The following is a 20,889-nucleotide window of genomic DNA, read 5'->3' on the forward strand; positions in this document are numbered from 1 at the left end:
CCCCAGAGCTATGAAGGTCATCCAGGATTTTTGGACCAAATCGGGCTTAGAAATCGACTGGCGCAAGACTGTGTTACTCCCACTAGATAGGACTACTGTGGATGAGCGAAGTGGTCTTTTAGTGCTGGAACCACGGCAGAGTATGAGCTATCTCGGTTTACAGATATTGGCCCATCTTAAAAAAATAATTGAGCTTAATTTTAATCCCCCTCATTGCCAAGATTAGATCTAAATAATAATAATCTTTATTTATATAGCGCCATCAAATTCCGTAGCACTTTACAAATCATCTAAAATATCTATTTGGATAAAACTACCCCTCAGAAGCTGACGGGTCCCAGTGCAAAGTCTGTGCCGGGCCCCCAACTATAATGTATGGTTTATAGTAATAGTCTTCTCATATGGGATAGGGACACCTAAACCTCTTGGGCCCGGGTCCCACTGCAACCTCTGCACCCCCTCAAGTTGCTGCTACTCCTTTCAAAAATGGATAGAATCGAGCTGTTGAAGATGGTAATATTACCCCAACTGTTTTACAACCTGTGTGCCTCCCCGTTCTGGATAGAAGATAAGCTCTTCCAAATGATAGAGAGACTAGTAAATGAACTTATATGGGGCAGAAAACATGTCCAAATTAAGATCAGATACTTATATAAAGGAACTTGGCAATACCTAATTTCAAACTTTTTATAAATAAGTGGAGGGATTCTATCACAATGTATAAAATGATCACAGAAGTAAATAAAATGTCCCTACTTGAGATGTTACAATTGGGGCAGCTTTGATACGGGTAGTATGTCCAAGTCAGATGCTTGTATATTCTATCATGTTTAGAAGGGAACGGACTTATCCTCTTTTGGTTTAAATGTCTGTAATACATTTATTGTAGCTGCCAATTGTTACAAATCCGGAGTTTTATGAACAAAATCACGGTAAATGTTTTGTATTTCTTGAAAGTTTGTACCTTTTATGTACAAAAATTAATAAAAATACGGAGCGTTTAAGATTCAAAGCAAAATTATGTAACACATCAATATGATTGACTAAAAAGTAAAATACAAATTGGTAATAGGAAGAAGAATCAACTTTTTACTACTGGATCGGTTATTTCCCATGCCACAGCGTAATTGAATATGTGTAATATATGACTATAGGCAATATGACCATGTGTTGTATTAAAAAAACTCTGCAAGGGACTATTTGTATTTAACAAGACATAAAACTGATAAACTTTAATGCCCCTATATGTTAGTATTATTCTATTACTATGTGGTGGTAAGATTTTGATTTAGGTTTATTAAAGAGAGGATTTTCAGATCTTCTGTTTGGGAACACCCTAGTGCACATTTCTGCTGCACATAGCAAAGCAGGTAGTCTGCCATAGCTTAAAACTGTATTTTAAAGCACAGTATATAAATTGTTTGGGAGAACTGGCTGCAAAAAATACCAATTAGCCTATACAATAAAAAATGTAATATTTCCTTTCCAACTAAAGTCAGAATAAATGCCTGTATCAAAGTCTCATCCTGACAGTCTAGAAACCTTCTTTCCTCTAGACAAAGAGGTTGTCCACTTTGTTATAGGTCTAGATGTACAATAATCATTAGAAATAGCTCTCTACTGTACATTGAAGCATTGTAATTATTTATTGTTATTAGATCAATTGTAAACCCCTTTTTTCTAAAATGAATAACCACAAGTTTGATGACCTCTCTGCCCAAAGACATTTTTTTGCCCATTTCCTTATCAGGAGCAACTATGCCTCTCTTGATAGATCCCATAATATTTTTTTTGCTAACAGCAGTAGCCTGGCAATTGACATTAAAGTTAGGCAGCCTTCACATACATGTATGGGGGACGTACATACGGCCGATATACGTCCCCCATACACTTCTATGGGCTCACGGCATGGTACAGGAGCGGTACGGTGTAGCACACGTGCGGCACCGTACCGCTCCGTAGAACAAGAAAAGATAGGACATGTGGCCCATGGCCCATATGTGGCCCTTAGGCTGTGGCCCATATGTTCCTATGGAGAGGGGTGGGGGTGAGCGGCGCTCACCTCCTCCTCCTCTCCCCGCACTGCCGTGTGTCCGCCGTGCTACGGTGCAGCGGGCACACAGCAGTGTGCATGTAGTCTTAAGTTTATTTTTCACCAAAGTCTGCTTTAAACTTCCCTAGCCATTTCTCTGCTCAAGTCTCCAGATTCCCTGAATCCCTCTGTAATATAAAAGCCTTCTAAGTTGATTACTTTACAGAGCTTGGTATCATCCACAAATATTGAAAGTCTACTCTGCAAACCCTCTATGAGGTCATTAATGAAAATATTAAAAAGAAGGGGCCCTATACTGATCCTGTGGCACTCAAGTGGTAACTCATTGATTTCATGATGTGCCATTAATGATAATCCTTTCAATCACTAAGCCAATTGTAATCCCTAGGCCAGACCCAATTAGTCTGACAGGACTGATCCTGAAACCCATGCTGATCCTGTGTTATAAGGTTTTTATTATGGAGCTACCCCAGAACAGCATCTCTGGAGACTTTTGAGTGCCTTTATTATGGGAAAATTATTTGAGGTTTTTTAAAAAAAAAAAAAACATTTGTTGTTTTCAAACTTGTATACACCTTTTTTAATATAGGTGGGAGTGATCAGACTCCCTAGGGTTAAAGTACCCTAGAGGTCTAAAAAAAAAAGTAAAAAAAAAGACAAAAAATTAAAATCTCTAAAACTGATATAAAAATAAACAATTAATCATTAACATCTACAAGTCCCAAAAGTCCCAATCTAGCAATATATTAAAATGATTATTCCAAGTGGTGAACCCTATAACAGAAAACAGTGCCCAAATGTCCGAAATGCCACTTTTTTGACATTTTACAACACATAAAAGATTTAATAAATGTGATCAAAAGGTTGTATAGTTGGTAGCAATGAAAACATCAGATTGTCCCCCAAACAATGACACCTTACGCAGGTCTGTACACTGAAGTATGAAAAAGCTATTTGTGTCAGAATATGGTAAAATTAAGAAAAATCTATTAAAATATAATAAAATCTTTATAAATTTTGTAATGCATCCACTATGCCCAGTGTTGTGGTGAGACGCCATCTGCGGTGATGGCAGTTACACACACATCACTACTATGGTAACAGAGCAGGACGGTCTGATACATCATCACTGGGAGCAGAGCCTGAGAGGGAGGAGCTGTTCCTGAAAATTGATGTGCTCATGGGAGTTGTAGTATCCTGCCTTGACCATCTTGGAGATAACTCCGCCTATTTTTCATAGCTTATAAAATTATGTAAGTCATAAAAGCAAACTATTTAAGCTCCACTTTGTGATTAATGACATTGAGCTTTGTTGTATTCATTTATTTATAGCATTATGGGTTTTTGTTTCAGACATTTGTATTCCTGGAATACACCTTCAATATTCCATGCTGTGTACTGGGAGTCTGGAAGAAAATTCCAAATGCAGTTTTCTTTGGGTTGGTGCAATCATGGAGATCCCACATTTTTAATTAAAACCTTATCTACAAAAATCCTTACATATTATAGATAAATATTATAACTTTTGCATACTTTGGTTTACCAACCTGTAAGATTTTTTTTGCTGGACAAGCTGACATTTTCATTGCTACCAGTACAGTACAACCTTTTTGATCACAGCGGAGTCCTCTTCAAACATTCTTAATGTCACTGTGACATAGTATCTCGACGTGTGTCATTAAGAGGTTAATAAGACATGAACACTAAGGGGGATATTTATCATACGCTGGCGCTCGTGCAGGGCCTGGCGTAGAAAAAACCGCAACCGGCGACTTTTCACGTTTGAAAAGTCGCCGGCAGCAGCAAGTGCGCAGGCGCGGGGACAGTAACTCCCCACGCCGGCCCACTCCCGTCCGGCCGCGCCCCCTGAAGGGTGTTCATTGGATAAGCCGGCACCACTCTCCACTATACCAAAGTCTGGAACAAAGACTACAAAATGCAGTCAATGTTTTATTTTGCAGACTTTGGTAATAACCTTTCCCTTTACAATACATTGGGGGAGATTTATCAAGTTGTCTGCAGAAAAATTCTGAACTGATTTGCGCCAAAAACTGGAATGCCTTGCTCCACATTTATTTAAGATTTTACACAGATTTTTGGCACTTTCCTGACTAGTACAGAAAGTGGTGTGACCTCTGAAAAGAGGTGTGGCTTTACTGGAAAAAGCAGCATACCAAATATTAAGTCAGTGCTCCAAAAATTGTCACAGTATTTAATTAAACCAACTAATAGATCAAGTAAGACTCGGCAGTCTTATACTATGGCAGATTTATCATCAACTATCAGACGCTGATAAATCGAGCCTAGTTGTACTCTGCACTGTTCTAATGTGTGACACATGGATAAATCTGCCCCATTCTATGTCAGTTCATTTAAAAAGCAAAACCAAAGCCTTTATTTAGAGAGTACTATTTACTAATGTAATAAATAGATTGCAGAATACTAAAATGTCTAAATCTTAACCTTGTTTTATTGCAGTGTCTGAAAGTAATGCTAGTACAGTGGCAAGTGATACATTACGCTCTAAATTCCTTCTAAACTTAAATGTTTATTACCAAAGCACACATCTCAGTGACCACAGCTGCAGAAGGCTTGATTTTCTCACAATCATCTTATTCATAAAGACACGTACCTACAGTAGATCCCTATGAAGAAGCAGAGACTGCCCATTTCCCTATTTAGCTTAGCATGGGGAGACCAAACTTTTTGTTAACAAGTTCGAAAGATTACATTAACCATATTACCAATACAGCTATATGACAGTTTAAAGAAATAAGGTACATAGTTCATCTTACCTATGAAAATAGTGGCCACAAAACATGAAGAGGAGCATCTTACTTCCCACGGAATCATATGCTTGATTATACAGAATGACCACAATAGGAATTAGGAATGAAGGTAGCTCCTGGATAAACCAACCCCACTTGGCTGGTACCAGTATACCACTTTGTTTCTTTTTGTTTTCAAAATATTTCCCATACTTTGCAGGCTCTCGAACTTGTCTGAAAAGAAATAAGAGTCCCATAATGGATAATGATGTACTCATATAAAAATCCAAGTCTTGGTTACAGTACATTGTTCAGTTTGTTGACGAGGGATCTCTGTCTCTTGCAATTCTCACAATCACTGCAGTGTTGTCATATCCACCTCTTCCTTCACTATAAATCCTACGAGTAACAGCACATCACTTCTGAGCTGCTTGGAGAACGTCCTGAAATATTATCCCTCCTGGGGAAAATAAAGCACAATGAACGAGGAAGAAATACATCATGGATGACTCAATGAATGAAACATTTAGAGGTTTTGTTTTTCATTTTTGAAAAAGAAAACTATATTCAATAAATACAATTAATACACAATATACAATTTTCTACTCTTGATGTACAATGAAACAGCTGTATTTGTTACAGTTAATAAATGTAAAAAAAAACAAGCCTGATCAATATAAATATACCTATGGTCACCAAAACTAAAGACCACATAAAAAGAAAGTAACCCCTTAAATAAAGATGGATTTGGATACCTTTAGAGTTTTAATACCTAAAAAGTTTACCATATTACACTGTATTTTCCTAAAAATAAACATGCCAAATGCAAAACTCTTTCTTCAAATCAGCAAAAACAAAACAAAGACATCTGACTAAAAATCAGGATTTCTGGTGCATGTTCTGCATGTATCTGATGCTCCAACAGAAAACTGTCACACAGTAAATGTGCCTCAATGTCTGTTCAGCCCATTTTGCTTCCCTAAGGTTCAAAGGAGATGGTCTTATTTTGGTTATAGAAAGTCACAAATACACTTTTATGGCTCTTGGTGACCTGACCAAAGGTAAAGGTACAAAAGGAAAACAGTAATCATATGAGGCCACCCTGCACAGCTAATTGCACTTCACCCAAGGTTATTTATAAGATTGCAGGAATTCTATTGCTCATCTATCCTTATTATAGGAGTTTAATATTGTCACATGTGTGGGCTTGGGTGAAGGGTGGCCTCTTCACATCTTATAAAGCATAGTTCTTTCTGTTCACATTTCACCTCAGTAGTGTTAAGGGGGTTGTGTGGGATAAGGGTTTTTATATAGGTCCTCATGGGGTATAAAATTAATTTGATAATAATAGCCACACAGTCCCCAGTAGGCAATAGTTACAGTGCATTAGTAATGTAACAGATAGCTCTCATCCAGTATTTTTCCTAGCTAATATCTACCTACCAAGAGAAATACAAACAGCAACCTACAGTAAAGCCAAAGAAAAAGGCGTGCAATAACTGTATGGAAAGGGACTGTTTTGTTTCACTGCATTTGGAATTTTTTCCCCCTTTCCAGCACAGGACATGGATATTAAATTCAAGTGCTCATTATATAACACGGCTCTGATTACTCCTTGTGATACTAATGAGTCTTGGGCTCCATGCACAAGACCATATTGGGCACTGTGACCTGGCCACACAAATTGCAGCCGGATCACGGCCCCCATAACAGCTCCCCTTATTCCTGCCAATTTGGGGTAAAGCCTCTAACTTTATGGAGATGGAGCGGTAAGGAGCGCTCACCCCTTCCATCTCCACCAGGTCTGTGTGGTTTGATCCGGGTTATGGTCCACTGAAGCACATGTTTGTGTACTTGGAGCCTTTGTACCATCTATTATTTGGTCTAATCACAGTTTTGGAGTATTTCCATTACTTTTGATGTGTAGGCTTCTCCAATGTAGCCACACCCTGTTTTCAGAGGCCAATTCCCCTTTGTTGTCAGTAAAGTGACTAAAAACTGTCTAACTCCTTCTTAACCCCTTTGTGGACCACACCGTACTATAACATCTTGGTACTGCGGGGGTTGATCTCTCTCCATGCACAGCGGGTATCAGCTGTATAAGGAGGTGGAGAACTGCAGTTTACAATTAAGCTACCTGGTCCTCCTCACTGATGAATCAAAAGAATTGCAGGGGTGGGGTAAGGAGAAAGTTGATTTTGCCTCACACATCCATAGTTTTTCTCAACCTCCTTCAATTTTTTTTCAGGGACTTGCCTGTCTCTCTGTCAGCAGTTACAGTGTCAGTGAGGAGGGCGGAGTAGCTTGACTGTGTACTGCAGCTCCCCACCTCCATGACTGGAACAGAGAATATCAATAAGAAGAATGATGGCTGTAATACAATGGATTGATGCATCAGTGGAATTTGTATAAAGACATCTCAAAGGTATTGTGTGTGATTTGTTGGGCCTGTCACTGATAACCGTCTCTTTAAGTTTGCAAACAAAGTATATGTGTCTGTCATTTATAAAGACCAAATGAAAACAGCATATAAACACAAACACCTCTGGCCAAAACACATCCATGAATAAAGAATACCAGAATGTCCTCCAAGAGCAACTTCTCCCAACTGTCCAAGAGCAGTTTGGCCTTTTCCAGCATGATGGAGCACCTTGCCATAAAGCAAAGGTGATAACTAAATGGCTTAGGGAACAAAACATAGAGATTTTGGGTCCATGGCCTGGAAACTCCCCAGATCTTAATCCAATTGAGAACTTGTGGTCAATCATCAAGAGACGGGTGGACAAACAAAAATCAACAAATTGTGACAAAATGCAAGCATTGATTGTGCAAGAATGGACTGCTATCAGTCAGGATTTGGTCCAGAAGTTGATTGGGAGCATGCCAGGGAGAATTGCAGAGGTCCTGAAGAAGAAGGGTCAACACTGCAAATATTGACTTGCTGCATTAACTCATTCTAACTGTCAATAAGCTTTTGTTACTCATAATATGATTGCACTTGTATTTCTGTATGTGATAAAAACATCTGACAAACACACATAAAAACCAGAGGGCAACAGATCATGTGAAAATATAATATTTGTGTCATTCTCAAAACTTTTGCCCATGACTGTATATGCTGTGTGCAAGACTTTAGCAATATAGAAAGTGGATCGCCTGCAGAATTTACATATTGGTCATTTCTGAGCTATTTGACAGCAGCAGAAACCAACCAAATCCTGCCCTTTATTCAGACACTGTATGCCATGTGCATGAGGTCTACAAGAGCTGTGCATAAATAAAAACAATCGAACTGTAATGAATTGAAGCAATGATATCTAGAAGAGTGGGGCACCTATTCCCCCAGAATGAGGGGAGAGGTTTATGAAATCATACAGAATATTATTTTTATGATATTGCTTATAAAGATGGTTCTAGAAGCTATAGATCGATATGGCGTGTACTTAGTTTTACACATATGGCTTTTTAATTTGGGTTTAATTTTTTAAATTATGAAACTATGAAATCTGGTGTACTTTAAAGGAAACTTACTATAAAGTATATCTGATGGTGTATTCCTCCTGTCTACCTGTGTCCTAATCTGTCATTTAATAATCCTGGAACCTAACCTAATTTATTGAAAAACTTTATTTTAGTAATATGTAAATTAACTGCAGAGGCTCCTCATGATAGGTTTCTTTTAAAAGTATGCAATATCTTCATCTTCATATATATATTATATATATAGTAAAACAGGGGCGGACTGGCCATTGTACCCACCGGGAATTTTCCCGGTGGGCCGGTCGGTCCTGGGCCAGTCTGGGGCCTGTCCGGAGCTGGTCCGGGGCCGGTCCGTACTCCCCCCTTTCAACTTTTGATTTGACCTATAGTACCTGCATCGTACGATCGTACGATGCAGGTACTATTAATCGCTACACAGACGCAGCGCAGCACCGCTGCTTCTGCGTCTGTGTATACCCGCAGCTACACAGGTCGCGCAATTGACGTCATTGCGCGACCTGTGTAGCCTGGAGGAGGCTGACACTCACCACATGTCAGCTGTCCGGCCCTCCCTGCAGCTCCGCGGCTTGGTGTGGAGGCGCGGAGCAGTGACGTCACTATCCCGCGCCTCTACACCAAGCTACCGGCGAAGACCGAGGGAAGACAGGATGGAACCTGCGCCAGAGGTGAGTATTATGTTTTTTTTGTTTTTTTTTTGAATGATAGAATGGGGGGCATTATTCTATCTATGTGGAGCTGGCAGACGGCATAAATTCTATGTATGGGTAGGGAGCATTATTGATATATTGGGCTGGCAGGGGGCATTATTGATATCTGTGGCTGGCAGGGGGCATTACTGATATCTGGGGCAGGCAGGGGGCATTACTGATATCTGGGGCTGGCAGGGGGCATTACTGATATCTGGGGCAGGCAGGGACATTAATTATATGTCTGGGGGGGCATTATTGATATCTGGGGCAGGCAGGGGCATTAATTATATGTCTGGGGCGGGGGGGGGGCATTATTCTATGTCTGGGGCTGGCAGGGGGCATCAATTATATGTCTGGGGCAGGGAGAACATTATTCTATATATGGGGCTGGCAGGGGGCATCAATTATATGTCTGGGGTGGGGGGTGCATTATTCTATGTCTGGGGCAGGCAGGGGCATTAATTATATGTCTGGGGCAGGGGGGGACATTATTCTATATCTGGGGCTGGCAGGGGGCATTAATCACATGTCGGCGGCTGGGCATTATCCCATGTCTGGGGCTTGCAGGGGGTATTAATTATATGTCTGGGGCAGACAGGGGGCATTAATTATATTTCTGGGGCGGGCTGGGCACATTATTCTATGTCGGGCAAGCATGGGGCATTAATTATATGTCTGGGGCGGGCTGGGCACATTATTCAATGTCTGGGGTAGACTGGGGGCATAAATTCTATGTCTGGGGTAGGCTGGGGGCATAAAATCTATGTCCGGGGTAGGCTGGGGCCATTAATTCTATTTCTGGGGCGGGCTGGGCACATTATTCAATGTCTGGGGCAGGCTGGGACCATTAATTCTATGTTTGGGGTAGGCTAGGGTCATAATTCTATTTCTGGAGTAGGCTGGGGCCATTAATTCTATGTCTGGGGTAGGCTGGGGGCATAAATTCTATTTCTGGGGTAGGCTAGGGCCATTAATTCTATGTTTGGTTTAGGCTGGGGGCATAAATTCTATTTCTGGGGTAGGCTGGGGCCATTAATTCTATGTCTGGGGTAGGCTGGGGCCATTCATTCTATGTCTGGGGTAGGCTGGGGTCTTTAATTCTATGTCTGGGGTAGGCTGGGGCCATTAATTCTATGTCTGGGGTAGGCTGGGGCCATTAATTCTATGTCTGGGGTAGGCTGGGACCATTAATTCTATGGCTGGGGCCATTAATTCTATGTCTGGGGTAGGCTGGGGGCATTGATTCTTTTTCTGAGGCAGGCTGGGGGCATTAATTTTATGACTGGGTCATAGTAGGAGCTCTATCCATACTGGGGTGGCGTGGTGGGGCGGTTAAGGGGTTTAAAGGAGAGAAAGAAGAAATAAATTATCCTTACCATTACAGTGTGTTACATTATGGGGCACTATTTGTGTGGTACTAATATTTCAGGGGGCTCTATTACAGTATTTAGGGCACAGTATTGGTGGTAGCAGAAGAAGGGACAATGGGAAAGTGCAGAACATAAGACGTCTGTGTGGTAAACTCTGCAGGAAAGCTGTGTACCTGGAGGAAGAGACAAGGAGATGGTGGAACTAATGGAGAAGATGAGGAACGAGAACAATCCGAGGATACATCACCTGATGTCACTGGATGCAATAGGTGAGGATCTCATGTGTTTTCTGTAGCTGTATATGATAAATACTGATTTTTTCTGTGTTTGATTCTGTGTATATATGTCTTATTAAAGTAGTTATATCCCTGTAAATAGGGGGCAGTATTATAGTAGTTATAATCTTGTACATAGGGGGCAGTATTATAGTAGTTATATTCCTGTACATAGGGGCAGTATTATAGTAGTTATATTCTTGTACATAGGGGGCAGTATTATAGTAGTTATAATCTTGTGCATAGGGGGCAGTATTATAGTAGTTATAATCTTGTACATAGGGGGCAGTATTATAGTAGTTATATTCCTGTACATAGGGAGCAGTATTGTAGTAGTTATATTCTTGTACATAGGGGGCAGTATTATAGTAGTTATATTCCTGTACATAGGTGGCTTTATTATGGCAGTTATATTCCTGTACATAGGAGGCAGTATCAATCTACTCTTTCTCCGAATTGCACATGTATGGCACAGGGGAAAGTTATATAAGGCTGATCGGGTTGTGTGTTTGCATCATTTACTGATCGACAGGTCACATTCTTTGCACATTAGATTCACTTACTAGCAAAAATGTTCTTGTTTTGCATTAAGGCCATCTACCAACAATTTGTCTGTTATAACCCCACCCACATTATCTGACGACACCTACTTGTTTTGACTCCGCCCATAAAATGGGGCCACTTTTATAGTTTTTTCCAGGGCCATTTTAAATTCCCAGTCCGCCCCTGTAGTAAAATCACTAACATTAATTATTATGATGCAATGTCACTGGTCAAATGCTGGGATATAGAATGCAGTGTATTACAGTCAGCCATATCTTGAGGTGGTGCTTTACATGCTGGAGAAAATTAATGGAAAGATCTGAGTGAGAAAGAGTGAGATTAGCTGAATTGTGATGGCTAGATGACAGAGTGAGAGCATTTTCAAAAACATCAGAATTTATTAGGTGTTCCCTATATAAAGTTAGTTTTTACCCTCTTCAAAAGAGGTTAATAAAGGGATTAGGGTCATGAGCAGCCAACATATAGATTGCATTGCTGAAAAAGGTATGTCAGCTGTGTAAGGGGTGGTGCACACATAAAGTACACTTAAAGCGATATTTTGAATGTTATGGCTGATGGTGTATACTGTACATAATTTTACACAGATATACACTGTAAAAGCCTATTCACACATCAGTTTTTTTTTCTCTTCCTGACTTTAGTGAATTTCACTGATGCCTTACTCAAGCATTCTTTTCCATCTACTTTTTCACATGGTTGGATCGTTGGGAAAAAATGATATGAGTAATGCACATAGAAAAGACTGCTTCCGTAAGGCATTAGAAGAAATCACTGAAGTCAGGAAGAGAAAAAGAGATATGAATAAGCCAATAAAGATTTACCTCCTTATATTGTTTTATAACTGGGAACACTCAGGTCATGTTGCATTAATAAATCATAGAAAAGAGTTTTATCAATATAGAGCAGCCAGTGCAAAGGACGTCTATGGAGAAAGATAGTGTAACTTACCAGCCAATTTTTCTGTGTCTTGGTCACCAATGAAAATTCTACTGCTCAATTCACATCTAGAAATATCACGCCCTTACAATTATACAAGAATCCGGTGGTAAATTATTAACTTGTAGTTATTACCTGTGCAGTTAGGTGATAATCTGATAAAACATTATATGGAATTGTGTTAAACTGAAAGAAAATATTTAACCCTCATTTTTTTGAGACAACGCAAAATCCATGGACAGGAGGATCTCCCCACTGCCGCGCTGACCTCTGTTCCTTTATAGTTAAAGAGTGAAATCATTGTTGTAATAAAATTATTTTAGATTACTACAAGTAACTAGTGTTCACAGCACAGATTCTATAAAAAAAGACAATTGGGCACATTTACTTACCCGGTCCTGTCGCGATCCAGCAGCACGTTCTCTGTCGAGGATTCATGTCTTCCGGCGATTCACTAAGGTAGTGCGCCCGATGTCCACCAGGTGTCGTTGCTGCGCCGAGGGTCGCCAGATTTTATTTTTTAAATACCGCGTTTTTTCCGAACCTGTCAGGTTTTTTCTGACGGCCACGTCCCCTGATTTCTGTTGCATGCATGCCGGCGCCGATGCACCACAATCCGATCGCGTGCGCCAAAAACCCTGGCCAATTGAGCGGAAAATGGTGCAAATCGGTAATATTCGGGAAACCCGTTGAAAAATAGCGATTTGGTCCCTTAGTAAATGACCCCCAATGAGGTGGTTTTAGACTCTTGTAGAGAATCCTTTCACACTCACTGTGTGTCAGCGATATTCTTTAAGGGGGGTGCAGTGTCAGACTTCACAGTTGATATGGAGCCCATGAAGGAGGGGGACTGGAACTAAACTCCTCCTGGTTCCTGACATGAATCTACTTCATTGTTATGCAGCATACATGTTGTACGACATCTAAGGAAAATCAATATAAGATTGTCATCTTATATCTCCCTTGCTTACAGACTCTTCTCTGCCACACATGATATCTATTGGAGATGTGGTGAAACAGGAGGAACCGAACTTCAATATATATTTTGATACAATTTGTTTTGGAAAATAGTGTAAATGTTCATAGGCTCAGCAACAGGAGTGATATAATTGTGCTTACTGTGTTTGTCCTATTCATTGGTTGAGTAAATGCACATCTGAATAACTTTTTCATATACTGACTGCATGTAAATGCCTTCTAAGATCCTTGGCTTGTGTAGATCTTTCCGGAGAATTCTTCAGTATAGAGCACCTGACTTCATTGTTAAAGAGTACAGTGGGTCACTTGGGATATTTACTGGATTGAGCTTGACCACTAAAATACATTTTAGAGAAGTCTACTGTAGGGGTTGGCCACGTTTTTTTGCAACGTGTGTTTAAGTGTGGGGGGAAGGATATTAGTTAATTTACCAGTAGAGATCTATTAAACAATCTCCTCTGCTATCTTGAGAGATGAAGTGAAGCCTCCTTTCTTTTCCATCGTCAGAGAGATCAGAAAATTCTTGACCATAAAATGTCCACATATGGAGGGTCATGTAGTCTATAACTGCCCATGAATAATCACCAGTTATAGATCACATGACCCTCCATCTGTGGCCATTTTATGGACAGGAACGTCTGGCTGATGAGTTAGAAGACAGGAGGCTTCACTTCACATATCAAGAAAGCTGTGCAGAACTGTTAGTAGATATATATATATATATATATATATATATATATATATATATATATATATATATATATGTAAATTAACTCATATCCTGCCCCCCCTACACTTATACACACATATGAGGTAAAGTGGCCAACCCCTTTAATCGTAAATTGTACATAACTTTGTATGAAACCTTCAGTATTTGTCTAATGAAGGGTTACTCCGCTTCCATCTCTATTTCCCAAAATAAGATCATGATACACACTTATTTTTATTTCTGCTTATATTTCTATTCAATCATTTCAGTAAAACAACATATTACTTTCCCCTTCATCACGACGGCACCACCAGAGAGATAGGGATCCGCCCTCCAAGGACAGGAAACCTGAGCATAAAAAGAGGCTCTTCCTACTCCTCCTCAGTTTGGTTTCCTGTCCTTGGAAGGAGACCTGAACACGTCGTGATGAAGGTGTCCCTGCAGTGTCTCACTTACCCTTCTCCATGAAAGGAGTGTGGGATGCCGTCAGTTCTATCCTCCGGTGTGGGGATGAGGATCACGGTGCTTACTCCCTCTGGGCACACAGGACCGCGGTTGGAATCTGTCTCCCAGGAACCGGCGGCTGTCGACAGCGGGGGTGAGTGGAAAGCGCGCACCGGAGGTGACGCATAGTCACTTCCGGTTTCGGCTACGAGTGCCCGAAGTGGCGCTCGGAATGAGAAGGGAGCGGGCCGCATATCTTCTAAAGCGTTAAGGCTCACCCTTTTTTATTATTTAAGAGAAAAGTGTTTTTTTCTATGTTTGGTCCCTTTTTTTGTGTTTGTCTCGCCGCTGGCTGCCTGACCGGAAGTAAGGTCAAGGGTCACGCCCACTTGGCGGGAGTTTTAAAAATGGAAGAGGGGGACTGCTGTGTGCTGGTTACAAGTCAGCTGTGCAGTATTGCAGACAAGCGAGATCTTGCAGAGACAGCCAGGACTCCAGCCCCGGTAACTATACTGCAGGGCGGTGAGTGTTTTCACTTTTTTTGTACTGATCTTATAACGGGTGTTATTGTTTGCCTAGCTTAGGGAGAAGAGGGGCCTAAAAAGGCTAGCTGTAAGACGCACCATAGAGAGTGTAAAATTTGCGCTCATAAACTCCCTTCCAGTTATTAAAAAGCCACCTGTAACACCTGTATTGACAAGATCTTAACTGAGGAATCTGCCATTTGGATGGAATCATTAAGGAGTGTGGTTAGAGAAGAAGTCCAAAAGGCCATAGAGTTGTCACATCCTAACCCTCCCCCCCCTCTCACTCAGAATCAGCCAGGCACCTCCGCGGCAGTATATGTTGTGGAGGGGTCTGGATCAGAGGAGGAAGGTATAGCTTCAATTAGCGATTCAGGTTCCTTGCCCTCTGAAACAGAGCAGGAAGGGCGTCCTTTGTTTAATATTGACGACTCTGATCACCTTCTTAAACTCGTTAGGATGACTATGGACATTGAGGACAAAAAGCAACCTAAGTCCGTTCAGGATATTATGTTTGAAGGCCTTAAAGAAAAGCGTAAATTGTTTTTTCCCCTTCATGAGACAGTGTCATCTCTGATACAGAAAGAATGGGAGAAACCAGATAAAAAGTCATATATTCCTAGATCAGTCAAGAGGAAGTATCCCTTTGACTGAGATGTATCCAGTACATGGGGCTCTGCTCCTAAGGTGGATGCATCTGTAGCAAAGGTCAGTCACAGGTCATCTCTCCCATTTGAAGATCTAGGTTCCGTCAGAGATCCTATGGATAAGAAAATTGAAAGTTTTCTCAAAAGGTCTTGGGATTCGGCTACCTTGGCATTTAAGCCTAATATTGTAGCTGCTTGTGTTTCCCGTTCTATGTTATTTTGGTTGAATCAACTAGAAACTGATATTCAAAATAAGGTGTCGAGGGATGCCCTAGCCTTGCCGGTTTTTAATGTACAGAAGGGAGCCGCCTTTTTAGCAGACGCCTCTGTCGATGCCCTTAGACTCACTGCTCATTCATCAGCATTGTCCAATTCTGCCAGAAGAGCCCTCTAGCTAAAAAGCTGGCCAGGGGACATAGGGTCAAGAAATAGACTATGTGGAATCCCTTGTGACAGAAAGTTGTTATTCGGGAAAGTGTTGGAAGAGTTATTGAAAAATGCAGGGAGTAGGGTAAAATCTTTTCCTACTACCCAAAGTGGTTTCTTTCGTCCCTTTCGGAGACCAAGGTCTCAGAGAAGGGGAGCAGAAAGGAATGAGAATTTCAGACCCTTCCAGAAGAACAGAGGACTCCTGTTTAATCAATCCAGAGACCCCAAGACTGTCCCACTTCTTCGAAGCCTGGTCGGAGATATCAGGGAGCAAGTGGGTGTTACAGACAATTCAGAAGTGCGTCTTGATTGAATTTCTCTCTCCTCCTCCCTCTCGATTAGTCATTACGTATCCCACTTCGAGAGAAAACGGAGAAGCGATGTTTACCGAGGTCCGGACCCTGGTCAAGAAAAAGGTACTGTGTCAGGTTCCTCTTGCCGAACAGGGCCAGGGATTTTACTCAAATCTATTCCTGGTAAAGAAACCGGGGGGTTTGTTAAGGGTCATTTTAAATCTAAAACCCCTAAACAAATTCCTAGTTGTTCCAAAGTTCAAGATGGAAATCCTGAAATCAGCAGAAAAACTTATTGTTCCCCAATTGCTTCATGGCTTCTATAGACCTAGCCGATGCGTATTACCACATCCCCATACATCAGGACTTTCAGAGATACTTAAGGGTGGCCATTCAGGTAGACTCGGAAGTTCATCATTTTCAATACAGAGCACGTGATGTCAGACAACACTACAACCGTTGCCTATATCAACAGACAGGGCGGCACAAGAAATTTAGGCCTTATGTTCATAGCCACTCAGATCTTAACCTTGGCAGAGACCTTTTTTACATCTCTAAAAGGGATTCATATAAGAGGTGTAGAAAATGTATCGGCAGATTTTTTAAGTCGAGAGACCCTGTATCAAGGGGAATGCGAACTGAGTCAGTCAGTATTTCGGAAGGTAGTCAGGCTTTGGGGGATGCCATTGATAGATCTTTTTACTACGAGGAGAAATCTCAAGGTGGAAAGATTTTTTTCCCTCAACAGGGCAGACCTTCCTTTAGCTGTGGACGCTTTTTCTCAAAAGTGGGACAGTCCTCTTCTTTATGCCTTTCCTCCTATGATTCTCCTGCCCAGGACTATCAGAAAGATAAGAAAGGACAGGGCAATGGTGATATTGATCGCTCCCTTTTGGCCTCGTCGGGCATGGTTCTCAAGTCTAAGGAAGCTGTCAATAGCCGATCCCAGGGTGCTTCCGGAATCCAGGAATTTGTTGTCACAGGGTCCGATCTTCCATCTAGAGATAAAAGCCCTGCATCTGACGGCATGGCTATTGAGAGGATGATTCTCCAAAAGCAAGGTTTATCTCGTAAGGTTATTTCCACTCTACAGAAGAGTAGGAAACCAGTAACGTATAAGATCTATCATAGAATTTGGAAGGCTTACTTTTCTTTTTCTGGTCAGGACCCAGGGCGGTTGGCTCAGCCTAATGTTAGTCAGATCCTTAAGTTCCTGCAGAAAGGCCTAGAGAAGGGTCTCAAGCCAGCTACTCTTAAGGTTCAGGTATCGGATCTAGGAGCCTTATTTGATCAGGAGTTAGCCAGACATCCATGGATTTCCAGATTTATTAGGGCAGCAGGCAGAATTTGGCCCACAATTAGGAGTAAGTTACCTCCCTGGGTTTTATCTATGGTTCTCAAGGTTTTGTCAGGCCCTCCGTTTGAGCCATTGGAAAGTATTTCTATAAAGCTTCCCACACTTAAGTTTTTCTTACAGCCATCACCTCAGCCAGAAGAGTAGGCGAAATGGCAGCTTTGTCTCATAAGCATCCATATTGTAGAGTCTTGGATGACAGGGTTATCCTTAGACCAGACCCAGGGTTCCTTCCTAAGGTAGTATCCGATTTCCATAGATCTCAGGACATCATCCTTCCATCATTCTGTAGTAACCCCAAGACAGAGAAGGAGAGGGTTTTTCATTGTCTTGATGTTAGAAGGAGTATTGTAGAGTATTTGGATGCTACTTCTAGGTGGAGGAAATCAGATAGCTTGTTCATTTTCTTTTCAGGAAACAATAAGGGGAATAAAGCATCTTCCTCAGCCATCGCTAGATGGATTAAAGTGACCATTCAGATGGCCTATGATATTTCGGAAGTTCCTGTCCCGGACGGCATCCGTGCTCATTCAACTAGATCATTAGCTACATCATGGGCCGAGTGTAGGGATGCTACACTGGAACAAATTTGCCAGGCGGCCACCTGGTCTACCCCTCACACTTTCCTTAAACACTATAGGGTGGATGTGATGGGTTCTTCTTCTCTTTCATTTGGAAGAAAAGTCTTATCCTCCATTATCCCCCCCTAATTGTTTGTTTTTTCTCTGCAATTCTCTCTGGTGGTGCCATCATGATGAAGGGGAAAACAATGAATTACTCTTACCGGTAATGTTGTTTCCTCAAGTCACCTGGTATTCCCACCCGGGTGTTACTTTTTTATGTGGTGCTGGTTCACGGGTGTCGCAAAGAAAAAAAAAAAAAGACAAAGAGACATTACGAAGATATATATATATATAGGCTGGTGGTGGTGGTGTCATGGTGTGGGGAATTTTTTCTTGGCACTCTTTGGGCCCCTTGGTACCAATTGAGCATCGTTGCAACGCCGCAGCCTACCTGAGTATTGTTGCTGACCATGTCCATCCCTTTATGACCACAATGTACCCAACATCTGATGGCTACTTTCAGCGCCATGTCATAAAGCTGGAATCATCTCAGTCTGGTTTCTTGAACATGACAATGAGTTCACTGTACTCAAATGGCCTCCAAAGTCACCAGATCTCAATCCAATAGAGCATCTTTGGGATGTGGTAGAACAGGAGATTCGCATCATGGATGTGCAGCCGACAAATCTGCGGCAACTGTGTGATGCCATCATGTCAATATGGACCAAAATCTCTGAGGAATGCTTCCATCACCTTGTTGAATCTATGATCACAAAGAATTGAGGCAGTTCTGAAGGCAAAAGGGGGTCCAACCCATTGGCCGGTAAGTGTATAAATATGCTGAATAAATATGTGTATATGTTCTTTGTCTACTAACTAAACGGCTCTTCCAAGAGAATCTCTGTAACCAAACTGAGGAGGAGCCTCTTTTTATGCTCAGGTTTCCTGTCTTTGGAGGGCGGATCCCTATCTCTCTGGTGGTGCCGTCGTGACTTGAGGAAACAACATTACCGGTAAGAGTAATTAATTGTTTTTGCAATATATAGCCCCTCTCTTAATATACCTACAAAATATGTATAATAATATAATGCAGCTGCTGGACTGAATTCCTCGTATTTTTAATTCAGCAGTCCCTTGGTAACATGTAGCACTTATTAATTCATTTATATATTGACCATGCGTAATTTATATACTGCAGCTCTTTTATATTCTGTGTAGATAATAGTTAATAAATTAATAGTAATAACTAATGAATCTTTAAAGGGGGTTTTATTAAGGGTACAATACAAGGATTTAAAAAAAAAAAGGTAAACTAACTAACTACCTTTCACACTTGCTGTGTGGGGAAGTATTGCGGCCAGATATATGTCAACATAGACATCTATAAGCACCTGGCGTTGGTATGGTGACCACTTATATGTGACTCTGTAAAGTACTGTGCACAGGGAAAAGATAGAGTATGCACTATCTTTCCCTATGTTTGCGGCCTTCGATAAGGAGGGGGGAAAGGTGAGGCACAGGCTTGAGAAATCTCTACATGCTTGAAAGAGCCTGATGCTCTGCAGTGTACACGGCACCTCTCTGTAATCCAGTTTGGCCTGAATAAAGTGGGTAGACTAAGATTTTCTTTTCTTAGCCTAACCAGGGGTTTCCAGATTTAGGTGAATCCAAATATAATTAGTTCAAATAAAATCTTCCATAAGGATAGATATTTGATCTTGCTAGTGATGCAGATTTGAATAATATCCATAAGGTTTCAGTTGTGTAGAGGTCTTTAAAACAAACTTTTTTACATTTTCAAGAAAGAACACTTAATTTACCGTAAATACTCAAGTATAAACTGACCCGAGTATAAGCTGAGGTACATAATTTTACTAAATATAACACGGAAAATGTGTTGACTCAAGTATAGGCTTAGGGTGGTAAATTCAGCAACTACTCTTGAAATGTCCAGTAGCCTCAATGAAATGTCCAGCAACCTCCCCTCATCAATGAAATGTCCAGCAACAGGCTTACTTCAGTAATAAAATCTCCCCAACAGCCTCCACTCATTAACGAAATGTTCAGCAACAACCTCCCTTCAATAATAAAATGTCCACAGCTTCCTCAACAATGAAAGATCCAGCATGGCTCCCTCAATAATGTAATGCCCGGCGGTTGGGAGAATGTCCTGGGCTGCCCCTCACTGCCCGGAGTTGTCTCACCTCCTGGTCCCAGTCACAACACACTTGAGCCAGCTCCTTCTGCCTCCACACATCTTTTATCTCCCAGGAATGGGAGCACTGGGGAGCCACAATATGCTAGGGGACCAGGCAGCCGCAATATGTAAGAAAAAGGGGAGTCACAATATGTGAGAGGACAGAGGAGCCACAATATTTGAGGGGACAGGAGAACCACAATAAGAGATCACAAAATGAGAGGATGGAGGACAGGGGAGCCATAATATAAGAGGGATGGAGGAAAGGAGGCTACAATATGAGGAGGTTGGAGGACAAGAGGCCACAATATGAGGAGGATGAAGGACAGGGTGCAACAATATGAGAGGGATGGAGGACAGGGAGTCCACAATATGAGTAGGATAGGGAGTGGAGGACAGAGGTCACAATATGAGGGGGATGGAGGACAGGAGGCAACAATATTAAGGGAATGGAGGACAGTGGCCACAATCTGAGGTGGAGTGGAGGGGAGTAGGAGTACAGAAAGGTAGGGCATTATAAGTTAAGGGAGATAAAGAAGAGTGGGAAAAAGTAAAGGGAAAATAAAATTAAAGAGGGGGTTATATGTTGCTGTGT

General features: G+C 41.4%; 1 protein-coding gene across 3 annotated transcripts in view; it reads right to left on the reverse strand.

Annotated features, from left to right (window-relative positions):
• Positions 1-5,801, reverse strand: part of SRD5A2 (steroid 5 alpha-reductase 2) — a 40,386-nt gene extending 34,585 nt beyond the window's left edge. The window contains exons 1-2 of one of the 3 annotated variants that reach the window (XM_072140996.1): positions 5,607-5,801; positions 4,849-5,281 (exon numbers count right to left, since the gene is read on the reverse strand). In XM_072140996.1, coding sequence (XP_071997097.1) covers positions 4,849-5,129 — 281 coding nt within the window. In that variant the 5' untranslated portion in view covers positions 5,130-5,281; positions 5,607-5,801. Of the gene's footprint in view, positions 1-4,848; positions 5,282-5,576 lie in introns of all 3 variants that reach the window. The other 2 variants (XM_072140997.1, XM_072140995.1) reach the window with 2 other exon arrangements.
• Between the last annotated feature and the right edge of the window lie 15,088 nt (positions 5,802-20,889).

This window comes from Engystomops pustulosus, chromosome 3 (assembly GCF_040894005.1).
Source record: "Engystomops pustulosus chromosome 3, aEngPut4.maternal, whole genome shotgun sequence".
In the NCBI taxonomy this organism is placed as follows: Eukaryota; Metazoa; Chordata; class Amphibia; order Anura; family Leptodactylidae; genus Engystomops; species Engystomops pustulosus.